This window comes from Dipodomys merriami, unplaced genomic scaffold, assembly GCF_024711535.1.
Source record: "Dipodomys merriami isolate MVZ:Mamm:240054 unplaced genomic scaffold, mDipMer1.0.p SCAF_644, whole genome shotgun sequence".
Taxonomy (NCBI): domain Eukaryota; kingdom Metazoa; phylum Chordata; class Mammalia; order Rodentia; family Heteromyidae; genus Dipodomys; species Dipodomys merriami.
In genome coordinates this window covers 523,577-543,035 of record NW_027206229.1, presented here as the reverse complement: position 1 = coordinate 543,035, position 19,459 = coordinate 523,577, and the positions used below count along the sequence as shown (strand labels likewise).

General features: G+C 37.9%; 1 protein-coding gene across 3 annotated transcripts in view; it reads left to right on the top strand.

The window, feature by feature from the left end:
* The window catches only part of LOC138815514 (histone-lysine N-methyltransferase ASH1L), a 143,033-nt gene that overhangs the window by 32,534 nt on the left and 91,040 nt on the right, over window positions 1-19,459 (top strand). For all 3 annotated transcript variants that reach the window (XM_070004973.1, XM_070004974.1, XM_070004972.1), the window contains exon 2: window positions 73-593. In XM_070004973.1, coding sequence (XP_069861074.1) covers window positions 174-593 — 420 coding nt within the window. In that variant the 5' untranslated portion in view covers window positions 73-173. The remainder of the gene's footprint in view (window positions 1-72; window positions 594-19,459) is intronic.

The window sequence follows — 19,459 nt, the reverse complement described above, 5'->3', positions numbered from 1 at the left end:
TTATCATCCATTTCTCATGTTAATGAGTAGTTGCCTCTTTTCTGATAAATTTTTGTTATGATCTATCTGCAGAGAAAGAGATGCTGGTTGCAAGTTTTGGAAAATCCTGTTTTTTATGGAACACTGTTCTGTAAATTTTTGTAAGATTCCTGGGCAATAATATAACACTTGTGATGGACCCTAGAAATACTGCTATGTTAGGATTGGGTTCTGATTCCGAAGGTTTTTCAAGAAAGAGTCCGTCTGTCATCAATACTGGCACACTGGTCAACAAGAGAGAAGTAGAAATAGAGAACAACACAAAGGAGGAAGAGGACCTTCGAAAGTGGAATCGAGAAAGAAATATTGAAGCAGGAAAAAATGATGGTTTGACTGATGCACAGCAGCAGTTTTCAGTGAAAGAAACAAATTTTTCAGAGGGGAATTTAAAATTAAAAATTGGTCTTCAGGCTAAAAGAACTAAAAAACCTCCAAAGAACTTGGAAAATTATGTATGTCGACCTGCCATAAAAACAACTATCAAACATTCAAGGAAAGCACTTAAAAGTGGGAAGATGACAGATGAAAAAAATGAACACTGTCCTTCAAAACGGGTAAGTTTTATTCTGATTTCTCTATTAATTTTTATCCCATGTTCTTCTTGGAACCTCATTCCAGAAAGGTTTTAGTTTTAAATTTTGTTTTATTTTTGCATTAATATACATTTGTAATATGAGGGGGTTTCATGGTGGTAATTCCTTGAATATTCACAAGGCACACATTCAGCCCCTCTACCATGTTTCTATTTTCCCTTTCTTTTCCCTCTTTTGAACAGTGTTTGATGAGTTTCACCATGCTGTCCATGAAGTTTGATTTTAATCTTTGTGTTTTATTTCCAAATAATCTGTGGGATATGTCAGATAATAGCATAGCCAATGTATTTTATGACAGATGTTTTAAATGCAGTATATTCAGATTGTTGTTCCAATTATGACCACAAAAAATGATGAATTTGTAGAAAGGAATTCTAAATTTGAGTCTTGCCTTGCTGTTTACTAGCAGCAAGAATATATACTGATTAACAAAGGAGAAACTGAGGTTCAGTGGTATTAAACAGTAGCCAGGTGTGGTGTCTTATGCCTGTAATTAGAAGGTGGAGATTGGGAGGATTACAGTTCTAGGCAAGGCTGGACAAAAGATTGAGAGAACATTTCTTAGTTATTAAAAGCTGTGGTTGCTAGTACATCCCTGTCATCCCAGTTAGGTGAGAAACATAAATAGGAAAGTCATGGTTCAGGCCAACCTGGGCAAAAATGTGACATCCCATTTGAAAAACAACAACACTAGGGGACTGGAAATGTGGTAGAGTGCTTGCCTAGCATGCATGAAGCCCTGGGTTAGATTCCATAGTACCACATAAACAGAAAAAGCCAGAAGTGGCACTGTGGCTTAAGTGGTAGAATGCTAGCCTTGAGCAAAAGAAGCTCAAGCCCCAGGACTGGCCCCACCCAAAAACAAAATATAATAACAACAACAACTGTTGGGCTCTGGTAGCTCACTTCTGTAATCCTAGCCACAAAGGAGGCTGAGATTGGAGGATCATGGTTTAAAGCCAGCATGGGCAGAAAAGTCTTATCTCCAGTTAACCACCAGAAAACCAGAAGTGGTACTGTGGCTCAAGTGGTAGAGCACTCACCTTGAGCTGAAGAGCTCAGGGACAGCCCCCAGACTCATAGTTCAATCCCCACCACCAAAAAAAAAAAAACTAAAGTGTTAGGGGCATGACTTCATGTAATACAGTGCTTGCTTAGCAAGCATGAGACCTGAGTTCAAATCCTGGTACTTCCCCCCAAAACCCAAAACACCACAAGATGTTAAATGGGTATAGTACCACACCTTTAATTATAATATCCTCTCCCTCCCTGTCTATTGGAGCTTGAACTCTGGACCTCTTACTCTCCCTTGGCTCAAGGCTGGCACCCTACCAGTTGATCTCATCTCACTTTGAGCCTCTTGGTTTTATCTGGCCAGACTAGCTTCAAACTACAATCCTCAGATCTCAGCCTCTTGAATAGGATTATAGGTATGAGCCACTAGGGCCCAGCCCCATTTTTTATTGTCAAACAGGTAGTTTGACAGTGTTTTTCACATTATACAAAACTTATAATGCTTCAATTTTACCAACTGCTGTGGCATCCAGATGTTTTTAATAGATTCTATTCTACCCAAGATCATAGAGGTATATCAGATAATTTGGGATGATTTGTTAATAAAATTATATGAATAAATTTAAAGATTTTAAGTCAGGAACAAATGGGTACTATATCAAGTTTTGAAGAAAGTTAACTGGATAAATCTTAGGCAAATTAATTAATTTATCCTGAAATTTATTTTCCTCATTTGTCAAGCAAAGGTATTATGTGTTTTAAAATAACATCTTGGGCAGGGAATGTGGTTTAGTGGTAGAGTGCTTACCTAGCATGCATGAGGCCCTGGGTTCGATTCCTTGGTACTACATAAACATAAAATTAATAAAATAAAATGAAAAATAACCATTAAAATAACATTTTTATTTTTTAATTCTTTATTTTTTGTTTTTTTTCCAAATATTTCTTTATTGAGATTAGTAACCGCATAATTTCACAGTACTATGGTGGTTATACTTAGCTAAAGTCACAGACACATCTTAATCTTCACAATGATAATCATCATTCTAATCTACAAAGCTTATGAACTCTGCAAAATTAACAAAATAATTTTTAAAAATCCATAAACCAGCATAACTGTTTATATCTTTCAGAAACATTGGCATACTCAAGCAAATACATGTGTCTTGCATACATGTTCCCCGTCAGTTTTATTTATTAATTTTTATTAGTTGTGGGGCTTGAGTTTATGGTCTGGGCACTGTCACTGAGCTTTTTTGCTCAAGGCTGTACTCTCTCACTTTAGCCACAGCACTATTTCTGGTTTTCTGGTGATGAATTAGAGGTAAGAGTCTCATGGACTTTCCTTCCCAGGGCTTTCTTTGAACAGTGAGCAATCCTCAGATCTCAGCCTCCTCAGTAGTAGTTAGGATTACAGGCATGAGCCACCAGTGCCTTGCTCTTCCTCTTCTGTTTTAAAACATAAATGGTAGTATATTATATAAACTGTTCTATATCTTTTTTTTCTCCTATTTAATTCTGAGGATTCTTTTAATACGATCGCTAAAATAGTTTCTTTTTTTTTTTTTGGGGTCCAGTCGTGGGGCCTGAACTCTGGGCCTGGGCGCTGTTCCTCAGCTCTTCAGCTCAAGGATAGCGCTCTACCACTTGAGCCACAGCGCCACTTCCAGCTTTTTGCTTTTTTCTTATGTGGTACTGAGGAATCGAACCCAGGGCCTCATGCATGCAAGGCAAGCACTCTACCACTGAGCCACCTTCCCAGCCCTAAAATAGTTTCTTTAGTTCTTCAAAATATGAGTTATATTTTTTCAGTTGGTTACTTGTCTTTAGATATTGCTTACATGATTTTGCCATGCAAAGTATTAAATTTTTTTACCTAAATGAATTAATAAAAATCTCTACCCTTTTTTGGATTCAGAATCTAAAGCTCAGGCCAGCCTCAAACTTCCTATGTAGTCCAGACTGACTTTAAACTCAAGCTCCTACTGCCTCAGCCTGCCAGGGGCTGGAATTACAGGTGTGTGTTACCACACACAGCATAAAGCTTTAATTTCATTATTTGTAGATTTTCATGTATCATTTGAAAAAGCCTTCTTCGCTAAAAGATTTCTATTTTTTGTAGACTTCTCAGATTTTTTTCTTTTTTGTTGTTCTCATCATTGCTATAAGCATAATTCAGGGCTTTGTACAAGGTAGGAAATTGCTCTACTACTGTACATTCTCAGCATGTAGGACATTTTTTATGTTTCATTTTTAGCATACCAGTCTTTGATACATTAGGAGTTGTTGTTTTTTTTGGTCGGTTGTGGGGCCTGGGCACTGTCCCTCAGCTCTTCAGCTCAAAGCTAGCGCTCTACCACTTGAGCCACAGCACCACTTCTGACTTCTGCTTATGCGGTGCTGAGGTATCAAATGAACCCAGGGCCTCATGCATGCAAGGCAAGCGCTCTACCACTGAGCCACCTTCCCAGCCCTCTATTAGGAATTTTATAGAGTATCTGAATTATAAGTCAAAATTAATCTCTTTCTGAATGTACTTGTTTTCCCTAACACTTATAAAGAAGTCTTATCTTTATGTCTCTGATTAGAGATCTTACTTTTTCTTTCTTTTTAATTTGTTTCTTAAGAGTGAATTTTGCTACATAGACCAAGTTGGCCTGAATTCATGATCCTCTTGTTTCAACCTCATGAACACTGACATAACAGTTATTTACCATCTCAAAATACTATCATACACTCAGTTTTCTTTTGTACTTAAGTCAGTCTGATTTTCCTTTTTGTCACTGATATTTTTATTTGCAAACATAATAGTTTTTGTATTTTTATAAATATAATCCTCATTTAAAAATATTCCTTGCATTTATCTATTAATTTATAATAGGCTTAATGTAATTTCCATGAAAACAGATTTTTTTTTGGGGGGGGGGGTCAGTTGTAGGGCTTGAACTCTGGGCCTAGGCACTGTTCCTGATCCCTGATTCCGTTTTTTTGTGTTCTTTGTTTTTTTATTGTTTTTTTTTTTTTTTTTTTTTTTTTTTGTCAGTCATGGGGCTTGAACTCTGGGCCTGGGCACTGTCCCTCAGCTCTTCAGCTCAAGGCGAGCGCTCAACCACTTGAGCTACAGCGCCACTTCTGGTTTTCTGGTGGTTTATTGGAGATAGGAGTCTCACGGTCTCTTCTGCCCGGGCTGGCTTTGAACCGCGATCCTCAGATCTCAGCCTCCTGAGTAGCTAGGATTACAGGCGTGAGCCACCAGCGCCCGGCTTATTGTTGTTTTTTTGCCAGTCCTGGAGCTTGGATTCAGGGCCTGGGCACTGAGCCATAGCACCACTTCCGGCTTTTTCTATTTATGTGGAACTTTTTCTATTTATGTGGAACCCAGGGCTTCATGCATGCTAGGCAAGCACTCTACCACTAAGCCACATTCCCAGCCCCTGTATTGTTTTGTTTGTTTTTGTCAGTCATGGGGCTTGAACTCTGGGCCTGTGTGCTGTCCCTGAGCTCCTCAGCTCCAGGCGAACGCTCGTTCTACCACATGAGCCACAGCGCTACTTCCTACTTCCAGTTTTCTGGTGGTTATTTGGAGATAAACGTCTCATGGACTTTCCTGCCCAGGCTGGCTTTGAACCATGATTCTCAGATTTCAGCCTCCTGAGTAGCTAGGATTACAGGTGTGAGCCACTGGTGCCTGCCAGAATTTTTTTCCTAGAATTTGTCCAGTTGATTATAAAGTTTATATTTTCTTCATCTTTATATGTTGTTAAACTTGGAGCCTAATTTGATGATGGCTTCCTTCAGAGCTTTTGAATTTGCTTTGTTAGGGCTTGGAATATAGTATTTTGCTTACGCATTTCCCAGGAGTCTTATTTCATAGTTTTGTGTGTTTATACTTCATGAGTGAGGAAGATCTAACCTATAGACAGTCAAAATTATGTGATGGAGGCTGGATATCCATGGCTCACGCCTGTAATCCTAGCTACTCAGGAGGCTGAGATCTGAGGATCGCGGTTCAAAGCCAGCCTGGGCAGGAACGTCCGTGAGACTCTAAAATAAACCACCAGAAAACCGGAAGTGGCACTGTGGCTCAAGTGGTAGAGTGCTCACCTTGAGCTGGAGAGCTGAGGGACAGTACCCAGGCCCAGAGTTCAAGTCCCATGACAGACCAAAAAAAAAAAAAAATTATGTGATTGGCTGACCTGGAAAGTCCTTAGGTTTAGGAGCTTTTTTCCTAGCAGCATAAATACCAACACTTGCCAAAAGACCCTTTCAGAAAAGGGGTTCCCCAGCCTTTCCTAGAAAAACATATCTACCTAGATCTACTCTTTTTTTTTTTTTTCTTTTAGAGATTTTTCTATAAGAATGGAAGTAGTAGAGGACTGGGAATATGTCTTAATGGTTACAAGAGTGCTTGCCTAGCATGCATAAAGCCCTGGGTTCTATTTCTTATCACCACATAAACAGAAAAAGCCAGAAGTGATACTGTGGCTCAAGTGGTAAAGTGGTAGCCTTGAGCAAAAAGAAGCACAGGGGCAGTGCCCAGGCAGAGTCCAAGCCCCAGGACTGAGAAAAAAAAAAGAGATAGGATGGAAGTAGAAATAATAAATATTATATCTTAATGCCAGCTTAAGTTACTTTGTTGGAATTCACAGAAGACTTTTCATGATAGATAGTTGATTAGAAATAAAAATTCCCAATTGTTTTTTGTTTGGGGGGTTTATTTTGTCGGTTGTGGGGCTTGAACTCTGGGCCTGGGCACTGTCCCTCAGCTCCTCAGCTTAAGGCTAGTGTGTTACCACTTGAGCCACAGCACCACTTCGATTTTTTCTGAATGGTTTATTGGAGATAAGAGTCTCAAGAGTCTCATGGACTTTTCTGCCTGGGCTGGCTTTGAACTGTGATCCTCAGATCTCAGCCTCCTGAATAGCTAGGATTGATTACTGGTGTGAGACACCAGCACCCAGCCCCAATTGTTTTCAATAGCAAAGTTGTTCATTCTTAATTTCTTTTTTTTGGGGGGGGGGTGCGGGGTCCAGTCATAGGGCCTGAAGTCTGGGCCTGGGCACTGTCCCTCAGCTCTTCAGCTCAAGGCTTAGTGCTCTACCACTTGAGCCACAGTGCCACTTCCGGCTTTTTTCTTTTTGCTTATGTGTTGCTGAGGAATCGAACCCAGGACCTCAATTGCATGCAAGGCAAGCGCACTACCACTGAGCCACTTTCCCAGCCCCTCATTCTGAATTTCATAGCAGTTCTCCTGCCTTTTTTTTTTTCTTTCTTATGAAGAAACAAAAATCTTTGTGATGAATTTCCAATAAAATTATATTTTACTTAGAGCTTTATGTATTTTCTGGGTCATAAATGGTTAATAGTGGTGTACCCCTTCTTCTCTCATGGTTATTTTAGAAAGTGGAAGTAAAAATCATAATGTTTACTTAAACTTACCATACACTGACTTAAAAGGAACAAAGGTAGTGATACTTTCTTCTTTCCCAGCATTCAAAGAAAATTCCAGTTTTGGAATCTGCTTCATATAGGAGGTGGGGATAAATATTTCACTACCACTGTATGCTTATTACAAATTACTTCAGGTAGTATTGCTTGTTTGGTACTATATTAACTAACAAGTTGTCACTGGTAAAAACAGTGACAGTGGGGCTGGGAAGGTGGCTCAGTGGTAAGAATGCTTGCCTTGCATGCATGAGGCCCTGGGTTCGATTCCTCAGCACCACATAAGCAGAAAAAGCCGGAAGTGGCACTGTGTCTCAAGTGGTAGAACGCTAACCTTGAGCTAAAGAGCTCAGGGATGGCGCCCAGACCCAGAGTTCAGGCCCCACGACCGACCAAAAATAAATAAATAAATTAAAAATTAAAAAAAACAAAAAAAACCAGTGACAGTAATAATAAAATAATAATGTTATTTTAGCCCAAGATACATACATTTAATGAACATAGTGAATTATAAATAAAATGTATAGCCACAATTGTATTTTTCCCTTCAGAATAGCTTTGTTTAAAAACAAAGGTTTATTGCCAACTTATTAGGTTATTTAAGAAAGAGCTTATTGAAGAAGTAATTTTGAATTTCAATAAAATAATTGTCTTGTAGAGAATTATTAAAAGTTGCATTAATCCAAATATGAGATTTAAGGTTATTAGTCTGAGATTTTGTTAAATAATTGACTGATTAGTGTGGTTTTTAACTTGCTCAATATAGATGAATTTCCTTGCAATTTTTAAGTTGTTACAAATTTCAATTTTTTTGGAAAGGAAGTTGATTAGATATGACAGGTTTTAGTGCTTTTTTTCCTTCCCATTTTTGGTAGATAGCAATGGTAAATTTGATTTCCTTCTTTTGTTGTAGAACAGAAGATTGAACTTTATAGTACTATTTTTCAGGAAAAATTAGAAGTTAATGTTGCTTTTTTGGAAGTTTATTTTAAAAATTTGTGACTACAAACAATCAGTTACAGTTTTAATGCTAAATTTTAAAAGATAACAGTGTTTGAATTTTATTTCTTAAATATATGCGTACTTAACAATAAACTTCCACCTTAATCCTAATGCAGGAGTCAAAGACTCAGAAATGATACTGGTTCAGATAACTAGAGTTTGTTGAAATCCCAGAGCTGCAACAGCAGGTGGCATTAGAGATCTGGTTTAAAGATAAGGTTTAGAGATTTAACTGTATAAAAGTAACAGAAAATGAGGTTGTTTGGGAGTTCAAGCCACAACTAACAAAACTCAACTCTGTGTTTTTGGTCTCTTGGAAGGAGAGAAAGAGAGAGAGAGAGAGAGAGAGTGTGTGTATGTATGTGTGTGTATCTGTCTGTGTGTCTGTCTGTCTGTCTGTGTTAAATCAACCATTTCAAAACCTAGCAGTTCCATGACTAGTGATGCAGTAATGGTAGATAGAATACTTGCCTAGCACAAGGACCTGAGTTCTATCCCCGGCACTACACATAAGCAACAACTATCATACCCCCCCACACCCCCGCAAGGATTCTCTTCCTATGAGTCTAGTACAATGTCTTTTATCCTTCTACAAAGTACCAAAAGATAGAAAAATATGATAATTTTATCCAGGGCCTATTTAATAATAAACTTAACTTTTTCATCTAGGTTATTGTGACTTTGAACCAGCAAATATCTACTGTCAAAAATTAAGGAAAATGTATATGATAAGAGGATGATAGTTTGCATATTAACTAAGGTTTTCCTAGAGCTACTTAATATTAACATGGATCTTTCTTTAGTCTGTACTTATGGTATTTCTAAGATTTAGTTTTTATGAGTTATATTTTCTCATTGGTGAGAATATAGGTCATCAAAAGATTACATGGGCTGGGAAGGTAGCTTAGTGGTTGAGCGCTTGCCTTGCATGCATGAGGCCCTGGGTTCGATTCCTCAGCACCACATAAGCAGAAAGAATAAAAGCCGGAAGTGGCACTGTGGCTCAAGTGGTAGAGCGCTAGCCTTGAGCTGAAGAGCTGAGAGACAGTGCCCAGGCCCAGAGTTTAAGCCCCACGACCCGGACCCAAAAAAAAAAAAAAAAGATTACAGTGTTAGCAGTGGATGCTAGAAGTGAAACTTAGGTTAAGTAAAAATGTAACCACAACTTGAAACAAAACAGTTACTGAACTATTAAATTTGAACTTACTCTGCAGTACTGGTGATTGCATGCTGTGCAATTGCTCTACAATTTGAGCCATACCCCACCCCCCAGCCCTCAACTTTTTTATTTATTTTTTTATTTTTTTTGGGGGGGGGAGTCCGGTTGTGGGGCCTGAACTCTGGGCCTGGGCGCTGTCCCTCAGCTCTTCAGCTCAAGGCTAGCACTCTACCACTTGAGCCACAGCGCCACTTCCGGCTTCTTTCTTTATGCTTATGTGGTGCTGAGGAATCAAACCCAGGGCCTTAAGCATGCAAGGCAAGAGCTCTACCACTGAGCCACCTTCCCAGCCCACTTTATTTTTTTAGTTGCAAAGTCCAATCTTGTGTGTGTATATGTATATATATACACACACACACACACACACACACACATATATATATATATACTATATATATATATTTGCTTCCAATTTGGAAAACACCGCAAAGTTGTGTATATAGGCTTATAATACAAAGTTCTGCTATTAGAAAGTCTGTTTAGAAATAATGAAAACGTTTTATCACAAAAATATACACATAGATATGGTACCAGATGAGCCCAAGTGAAGCAGTTTTTCTGTTACTAATATGTGGTTCTCCTAGTACCTTATATAATACAGTTCCTTAGCTCTTAGGGAATTTGAGACTTGTTAAGTGGGAGAAAATGAGCTTGTTGTCTCATTTTACTCTGGGCCTTGTGGGCTGGATACCACTTCTGGTTCTTAAGCCAGCTTATAAAAGGTCTAGAATGTCAGTCAGCATTATCTCTCAGCTGCCTTTTCCACATCCACAAGCTTTCTTGACATTAATCAAGCAAGAATATCTGATGGTACATAGGTACCTCTTTTGTCCTGTATTGGTGGTTTCTGTTGTATGTTTTCTCTTGATTGATTACTTCCAAAGGTGCTTGAGCTAGTTATTTAGAAGTAGAGATGAGAATATTGGGGACAATGTCCAACTTCTCCATATAAGTAGTAATTTTGTAAATCTTCCTGGATCTTCACATTTTGGAAAAAACTTGTTTGTCCCTTTCTTTGTGTATACCAAACAACTAAAAAGGCGTCCATGATTTTTTCTAAAGTCTTAGAAAATAAGGGTGCCACTCTTTCCCCAAAATAATTTACATGATGGAAACCTGTGTTTCCTTAAGTGGAGAAGCAAATCTCTTCAGTTATTTTCAGGCTTTGCTATAAAGGGTCCTTATAAGAGGAAAAGTTAAAACTAGCATAATTAGTTTAATCAGGATAATCCTTAGTTCCTGCTTTCATTTTATAGGAACTTCTCTAATCATTTCTGCATTTGTCTGATTGAGCAGTTCAGTTTCTGTTAAGAGTAGAATGTGAGGGGTTATGGTTTGTTTGAATGGTACACATAATGAAATATGAAGAGTGGGAGTGTTCTCATTTCAAATTGTTAATTTTGCCAATGGAAAAAGTCATTATTGAGTTAAATTGTTAGAAGGAATAGCTTCCTTGGTCCCAGAGAATTGAATCTATTTATCACCATTTTGACTCACTAATGCTGCTTATTCACATGCTGCTTTTTATGCTTTGTTTTTTATTTCAAAACTAAGTAATTCTGAGATACAGCTGCACATAAGTGAATGAAAACTTAGAGACAGAGGCTTCAGGGATAACAACCCATAGAGCTATTATGAATGCTTATATTAAAAAAATAGTATGATGAAAGAAAAGGTACTTTATGTCTGGCCTCACGTTGTCAGTCAAAATCATTGAATGCATAGTTCTTTTTTTTGAATTCATAGTTTTTAATTGTACAAATGACCAGATAGGGATTTGTTGGGGGGGACTACAGTTGTGCTATTTTTTTTGTCTTGATTTTTCACGTTGGGAATAAAATAGGTATTAACTAAGGTTAAATAGCTTAATTTCCTTATTAATTATGGAGTTAATCTTACATTAATTTTAGTTCATCCTTATGATAAATGGACCATACTCACGTTTAATAAGAAAAGAATCTTAAGTATAACCATATGTGCTAATGCCATGATTATGTAAATCCGTTATAAAGTTTATTCAGAATATAAAAGAAAAAGGAGCTACCTTTCTTTTCCATTTCCTTTCTGTGAACTAAGAGAATATAGTTCCTCACCTCAAGGAGTTTGCCCTTTATCTATCTTTTCACCTGGACAGTGATGACAAGATCTAAAAAGAATTTATTTAAGCATACCACTAGAACATGAAAAGACATGATGTATCGCAAATGTGAGGGTTTAAAAACCTTTTTGTTGTTGGTGGTGGTCATGGGGCTTGTAATCAGAGTGTGGGCCCTGTCCCTGAGCTTTTTACTCAAAGGCTACCACTTTGATCCACTTCTGGTTTTCTGGTGATTAATTGGGGATAAGAGTTTCATGGACTTTACTGTCCAGGCTGGCTTCAAACTACTATCCTCAGATGTCAGGCTCTTGAGTCTCTAGGATTAGGCTTAGGCATGAACCAGTGGCACCTAGCTGAGTTTAACTTTTTATCAGAAAATAAATCACTTAAGTCCTAAAATTCTCCTACATTGCCTCATTCCATCCATATATCCCCTTCTTTTTCTCCATTCCTTGTCTTTCTCCCCCTGCTCCCCTGTCATTTTTCATTGCTGCTTATACCTGGGACAAATGGGCCTCTTGTGGTTTTTTTTTTTTTTTGGTCCAGTCGTGGGGCCTGAACTCTGGGCCTGGGCGCTATCCCTCAGCTCTTCAGCTCAATGCTAGTGTTCTACCACTTGAGCCACAGCGCCACTTCCGGTTTTTTTCTTTTTTCTTATGTGGTGCTGAGGAATCGAACCCAGGGCCTCAGGCATGCAAGGCAAGCACTCTACCACTGAGCCACCTTCCCAGCCCGGCCTCTTGTGTTTGTTCCTGAAATTACCATGGCAAAAAAGAACGCTTTGCTAGTAGAAGTTGTTGTCATAATTTGCATATTATTAGCACTCTCTATTCTACTATCTTCTGAAGAAATTAAACTTAAGTAATATGTTTAGGTTTACTTTTTAAATCATTTTAAAAATTACTAAATAGTTGCTGGGCATCAGTGGCTCATGCTACCTAAGGGGTTGAGATGTGAGGATCAGGGTTCCAAACCAGACTGGGTAGGAAGTCTCATCTCCAATAATTAAAGAAAAAAAGTTAAAAAAAAAAAAAAGCCAGAAGTAGAGATGTGGCTCAAGTGGCAAAGAGCCAGCTTTGAGCAAAAAAAGCTGAGGCACAGCACCCAGATCCTGAATTCAAACCCTAGGACCGGCAAAACAATTAAGTAGTTGTACAAAGGGATTCCAGTTCAGTATGTCAATTTATGTGTAAAATGTTCTCTTCCATCATTCTCCCCCACCTTTGCATCTATCCTAATACCACCTATCCCCAAAAGTTTCATAGATCCAATTTTACATTTGTAAATTTAATATTGTGACTGTATTTGACCACCTTGTCCTCCACACTGTTTGTTCTTAATTATATGGGTATTTTTGCTTTCATATGAAATACAAATTCAAGTACAGCAGCACTTCCCCCCAGTACTGGGGCTTGAATTCAGGGCCTGAGCACTGTCCCTGAGCTTTAGCTCAAGGCTAGCTAGCAATCTGACACTTAAGCCACAGTGCTATTTCTGGCTTTTTCTGTTTACGTAGTACTGAGGAATTGAACCCAGGACTTCATGCATGCTAAGCAAGCACTCTACCACTAAGCCACATTTCCAGCACAGAATGACCTCCCCTTCTCCCATTATTGTGGTTTGAACTCAAGGCCTCAATTCTTGCTAGGCAGGTACTATACTACTGAGCCACTTCTTTACTCTTATGCCAGTTATTTTTGTGTGTATGTGCTGGTCCTGGGATTTGAACTCAGGGCCTAGGTGTTATCTCCAAACTTTTTTTGCTCAAGGCTTGTGCTTTACCACTTAACCCTCAGCTCTACTTCTAGCCTTTGGTAGCTATCAGGAGGCTGAGATCAGAGGATCATGATTCAAAGCCAGTCTGGGCAGGAAAGTCCATGAGACTCTTACCTCCAATTAACCACCAGAAAACTGGAAGTGTTGCTGTGGCTCAACGTGGTAGAACACTAGCCTTGAGCAAAAGAGCCCAGGAACAGCGTCCAGGTTCTGAGTTCAAGCCCTACAGCCACATGACCAACAACAAAGAGAGTCTCATGGACTTTCCTGCCCCTACTAGCTTTGAACCATTATCCTCAGATCTCAGCCTTCTGAGTAGCAAGAATTATAGGATGAGCCACCATTGCCTGGGTAGGCTGAAATAGAATTTTGCTTCCTGAGTGCATGTCCTGGCTGCAATGTGCTTATTTTATGCTTTTCATTATAGCTAGTATAGTAAGTGTGCACCACTGCACCCAGATCTCTGTTACTTTGCTGCCCAGGCTAGCCTGGAACCACAATTGTTTCATTCAGATTCCCAAATAGCTAAGCCACCCCTTCCTGCCAACTTTTAATTAGTAAGTTGCTTTTGAATAGAAAATATTTAGTTGTGTTCTATTAAAATGCTCGATTTAATTGTCTTTATGTTTGATTTTCTTTGTTTTTGTTCAGTATTTTTTCACCCCTGTTCTCAGATGTTTTGGTTTATCTGTTGATTAAATTTTACAAACTAGTGGCTGGGAAAGTGGCTTAGTCATAGAGTGCTTACCTAGAATGCATGAGGCCCTGGGTTCTATTCCTCAGTACCACATAAAAAAATAATAATGTAATTAAAAAATTACAAACTGAAGTGTGCAACATTTTTTTGAAAATTACCCCAGATTCTTGCCCTGACACATATTTCTAATTTCTGACTTGTTTCTATAGGTAACTTATGTTTTATATAATCATTTGGGGAAAATGTATCTGTTAGATTTTTTTTTCTGGAAACATTGCAATAGAAAGAAGTGTATATAATTGGGAGCTAAGAATGTGGCTTAATGGTAGAGTGCTTGCCTACCATGCATGAAGCCTTGGATTCAATTTCTCATTGTAAATAGAAAAAGCTGGAAGGGGCACTATGTCTTAAGTGGTAGAGTGCTAGCCCCTTGAGCAAAAGAAGCTCAGGGACAGTGCCCAGGCTGTGAGTTCAGGCCCCAGGACTGGCAAAAGAAAAAAAAGAGTATATATAGTTGACATGCAAGGTGATAAAATTATATGTCTGTTTTCCCTCTATTCCTCATTTTTATTGGGTGCTCACTAGTTTCAGTATTTGTTTCATAATAGAATATAGGACAAACTTTTCAGTGGATGTTACATAAAAAATATATACATTCCTAAGACATATCATTGTTATTACTTTTTCAATATATTCTAGTAAGTAAATCACTTTTAGTTTGTCTTCCTTTTTTGGTATTGCATCCACAGAACATCTTACTAAGCTTCCCCTTTTTGAGGCACTCCTTTTTAACATCTAATTATGGCTACCCCTTCCTGTTTTATTAATGTAAGCATATGACATGTTAATTTCAATTGTTCTTACTATATTATGAATAATTAAATACTGATTTTCTACTTTCAACAGTTATTTTGTAACTGAAATACTGTGATATAATTATTGACTAACTACACAACTGGAGGATGTAAACATTCTTTACCCTATTTCTTCTCTTGTTTTATTCAGTGAAATGACAGTTTAATTTTTTTCTTGATTTTTAGTCTATTGTTATGAGATATGAAGTACAGATATTTGTATACAATCACTCAAAAGAGTGGTTTGAATTTAGCATCCTATTCAGTTGAACATGCACATCTTTATGTCTAAATATCTGATGTGGAAGACACAGATGTAGCTACTGGTCTTTTAATGATTTATTTCTCTTTTTAATAATATTTCTTGCTATATTTAGATTAAGGGTGATCATTCTGGATAAACATGATTTATGGTAGAGTCTTTTCTGACATTTCTGAATTGACATTTTGCTTTTAAATAATTTTTACAGTCTGTAAAAAATACCTTTGGGGCATGACTCAGGAGTCTGGAACAGGAAGATCATGAGAGGGAAGCTAGCCTGGGCTATGCAGTGACTTAGAGGCAAGCCTGAGCCGCATATAGCATGACAGTGTTATCAAGAAACAAAAATATTTGGCTGTAGTTGCCTGAATCCTTTTTTGATTCTCAAGTTTTTGTTAGAACTCATAACAGAAATCATTGTGAAAGAGACTAGGGAAAAAAGGATAGGTAGATTAACAAAAGAAAAAGTTTGTTTTGTTTTTTGTTATTTGGCTTTTTGAGACAAGATCATGTTCCATAGTCCATGCTGTCCTCAAACTTGAGACACTCCTAACTCAGCCTCCCTAATGGGGGTTGGTTTTTTGAAAAGATGAACAAAATTGACAGACTTTTAGGTAGACTACAAAGATAAGACTCAAATCACAGATGAAAAAGGAGACTTTTAAACTGACATTACAGAAATACAGAGCTTTTTCATCATTAGCACCAATTATCAGACACATCGGCAGGATTAAACTTTATAAGAAATTCAAATAATGCAGTTGCAATATAAAATGCAGTAATTGTTTCTGAAATAACTAAAGACTTAAAAGAACAGTGAACTTGAAAGATAAGAATAAACCTGTAGCTGGGCACCTATGGCTCATACCTATAATCCTAGCCATTCAGGAAGTTAGGATCTAAGAATCATGGTTCAAAACCAGTCCCAATAGGAAAGTCTGTGAGACTTTTTATTTTTGGGGTCGGTTGTGGGGCTTGAACTCTGGGCTTGGGCACTGTCCCTGCACTCTTCAGCTCAAGGTGAGCGCTCTACTGCTTGAGCCACAGCGCCACTTCTGGTTTTCTTGTGGTTTATTGAAGATAAGAAACTCATGGACTTTCCTGCCTGGGTTGTCTTTGAACCAGGATCCTCAGCTCTTAACCTCCTGAGTAGCTAGGATTTCAAGTGTGAACCACCAGGCCCCCGGCTCTGTGAGATTTTATCTCCCAACTAACCATCAAAGGCCAGAAGTAAAAGTATGGCTCAAGTATAGCACTCAGGCCCTGAATTCAAGCCCCAGAACCAGTGGGGGTGGGGGAGTAGAGGAGGAGGAGATATATATAGAAAATGACCAGGCAGATTATCAAAACATACCAATGAAATGGTTTTTTGTTGGGTTGGTTTTTTATCCTGGGCCTGGGCACTGTCCTGAGCTCCTTTTGCTCAAGGCCTACATTCTACCATTTGAGTCACAGTGCTACTTACGGGCTTTTTCTTTGATTAATTAGAGATAAGAGTCTTATGGACTTTCCTACCGGGCTGGCTTTGATCCTCAGATCTCAGCCTCCTAAATAGCTAGGCTTATAGGTGTGAGCCACAAGCACCTGCTGAAATGTATTTTCTAGAAATAATGAAAAACTCTTATTTTCTAGGTGATAAATGCATGTATTGAAATTTAAAACCTCAGTTAAAATTCATTCACCAACAGAGCTCTGGAGAAAAAATTGAAGTGGAAAGTAGCATTGACAAAATTGCATAAAATATAGCAGAACTAAAGAAAACAGAGAAAGAATAGAATGCCAGTGGAAATAGGAGGATATAAAAAGGATAATTCTAAAGAAATTATTCAGGAAAGAAAGGTTCTGAAGGATTGGTAAAAGTTTATTACTAAGTTACATCTTAGTGAATTTGTAGAATTTCAGAAACAAAAATACCTTTATTTTATTTTATTTTTTATTTTTGCTGGTCGTGGGGCTTGAACTCTGAGTCTGGATGCTGTCCCAGTGCTTCTTTTCCTAAGGGCAGGCATTCTACTACTTGAGCCACAGCTCTACTTCCAGCTTTTTTTAGTAGATTCATTGGCAACAAGAGTCTCCCAGACTTTGTTCCCCTGGCTGGCTTTGAACCTTGATCTTTAGATCTCAGCCTCCTAAGTAGCTAGGATTACAGGAGTGAGCCACCAATGCCCAAATGCACAAAAATATCTTAAAAGAAAGTGAGAATTAGAGAACAGAATGACAGTTGAGTCATTATTAGCCTTTCTCAACAGCAACTAAAGGAAAGTTAGGAAATCAAAGAGGATATAGGATAGCTCAGTAGATTACTTTTCTAGAACATGTGCACAGCCTTCATTTGATCCCTAACATTGCCAAAAATTAAAACAGGTTGTATCATCAAAATGCCAAAAAGAGTGAGTTCATACCTGTAATCCTTGCTACTTGGAAATCTAAAAATGGGAGAATCAAAGTTCAAGACCACCTAGGGAAGAAAAGTTTCTGAGACTACTTCTCAACCCACAGTGGGCACAGTGGCATGTACTTGTCATCCTGTGCTATGTGAGAGAGTGAGATTGGGAAGATCACAGTTCCAGACTAGCCTAGGCAGAAACATATGACACTCAAGAAGTTGGAGTGATAACATGCACTTATTACACTGGCTCAGTGAGAAGCTGGTCACTGGGCCCTGGTGGCTCACGCCTGTAATCCTAGCTACTCAGGAGGCTAAGATCTGAGGATCACGATTCAAAGCTGGTTCAAAGCCAGCCCGGGCAGGAAAACTCCCTGAGACTCTTATCTCCAATAAACCACTCAGAAAACAGGAAGTAGCACTGTGGCTCAAGTGGTAGAGCACTAGCCTTCAGCACTAGCTGAAGAGCTGGGGCACAGCACCCAGGCCCAGAGTTCAGGCCCCACGACTGACCAAAAAAGAAAGAAAAGGCAAGATGAGAAACTTGGCAGACTTTTGTCTAAATTGATATGCCAGAACTGATGTTTTTTTAAAAAAAAAAATTTACTAAGTGTAAGTACAGAAACCAAAGAAAACTTTAGCTGATTTGTCATCAGAAAATAATAGTGAAATCTCAAAAAAAAAAAAAAAAAGATGACTGGCCTCCCCCCAAAAATCTTGTAAATAGCTTTAATTCTACAAAATCTTCAGCAACTAGATAACTCCAAAGTTACACAAAACCTTAAAATAATCCCCCCCCCAACTTTGGCTTTTAAGTTGTTTACCTGGGTATTTTTGCAATGGTAAGAGAAAGCTGGATACGACATCTATTAATACATTAATTCTAGAAGCTCATGAACACTGAACACTGATTCAGTATACAACTTTATTCTCTTCTTGTATATGTTAAGTCTGGACAGAATTCTGCAAATAACATACTGATTTAGAAAACTTTTATCAGTCAACTATTTTTGCATATGTACATATGAGTATACATATGAGATGTGATGAAAATTATTTAGGTTTTTTTCTTTAATTTTTTGAGTCAAGGATTTTATATCATATAGCCTAACTGGCCTTGAACTCATCATCCCAAGTGATTGTAGATATGTACCACCACATTCAGCCTGACTATATATTAGTAGAGGAATATGTTTTAACATTAACCTGAATTCTTCAATAAAAAAGGAAATTTGTCCAATTAAGCTTTTAAGTGAGGGCTGGGAAGGTGGCATGAGGCCCTAGGTTTGATTCTTCAGTACCACATAAATAGAAAAAGCTGGAAGTGGCCCTGAGGCTCAAGTGGTGGAGCTCTAGCCTTGAGCACAGACAGACTCAGGGACAGTGCCCAGGCCCTGAGTTCAAGCCCCAGAACTGGCAAAAAAATTTTAAAAAATTAAGCTTTTAAGTGAAATAAATATCACTAAATATTTATAATTCTATCTATATTCCTAAAAACTGGCTGTGAAGCTTATTTTGGCCTCAAACATATTCTACCTCAGTACTGGAAATAATATGCATGTACTACCAGACCTACTTTCAATTTACTAATTTTATTCAAACAAATTTATCCTTGTTAAATTAGATTCAAGATATGCTTAACTCTTTTCCTAACACACAGAATAATTTTCTTCAATATTTCACAATTGGATAATTACAGAGATGGGTTTATAACCTTGAATAAAATGATGTCTCTACAGGACTCTGTAGTTTATAGTAAAAGATAAATTTTATCACTAAAAATGATGGATATTTGTTTTTGAATTGTGATATAATTAAGTGCAACAACATTACTATGCTTCTATTAACTCAACAAATATGTATATCTACATACATATAAAATAATGTTAACCTTTACTCATACTTGGCATAATCTGATTGTTTTCCCACATTTGATTTATATCACCAGCCCTCTTGCTTTTAGTATTTCAGCTAAGGTCTCATGTATTTGTCTAGTCTAGGAACAGTCCATTTACCTCTACCGCTCAAGTAGCTAGAATTATTGCTATAGAACTTCACAAAGGTCGCATGTTTT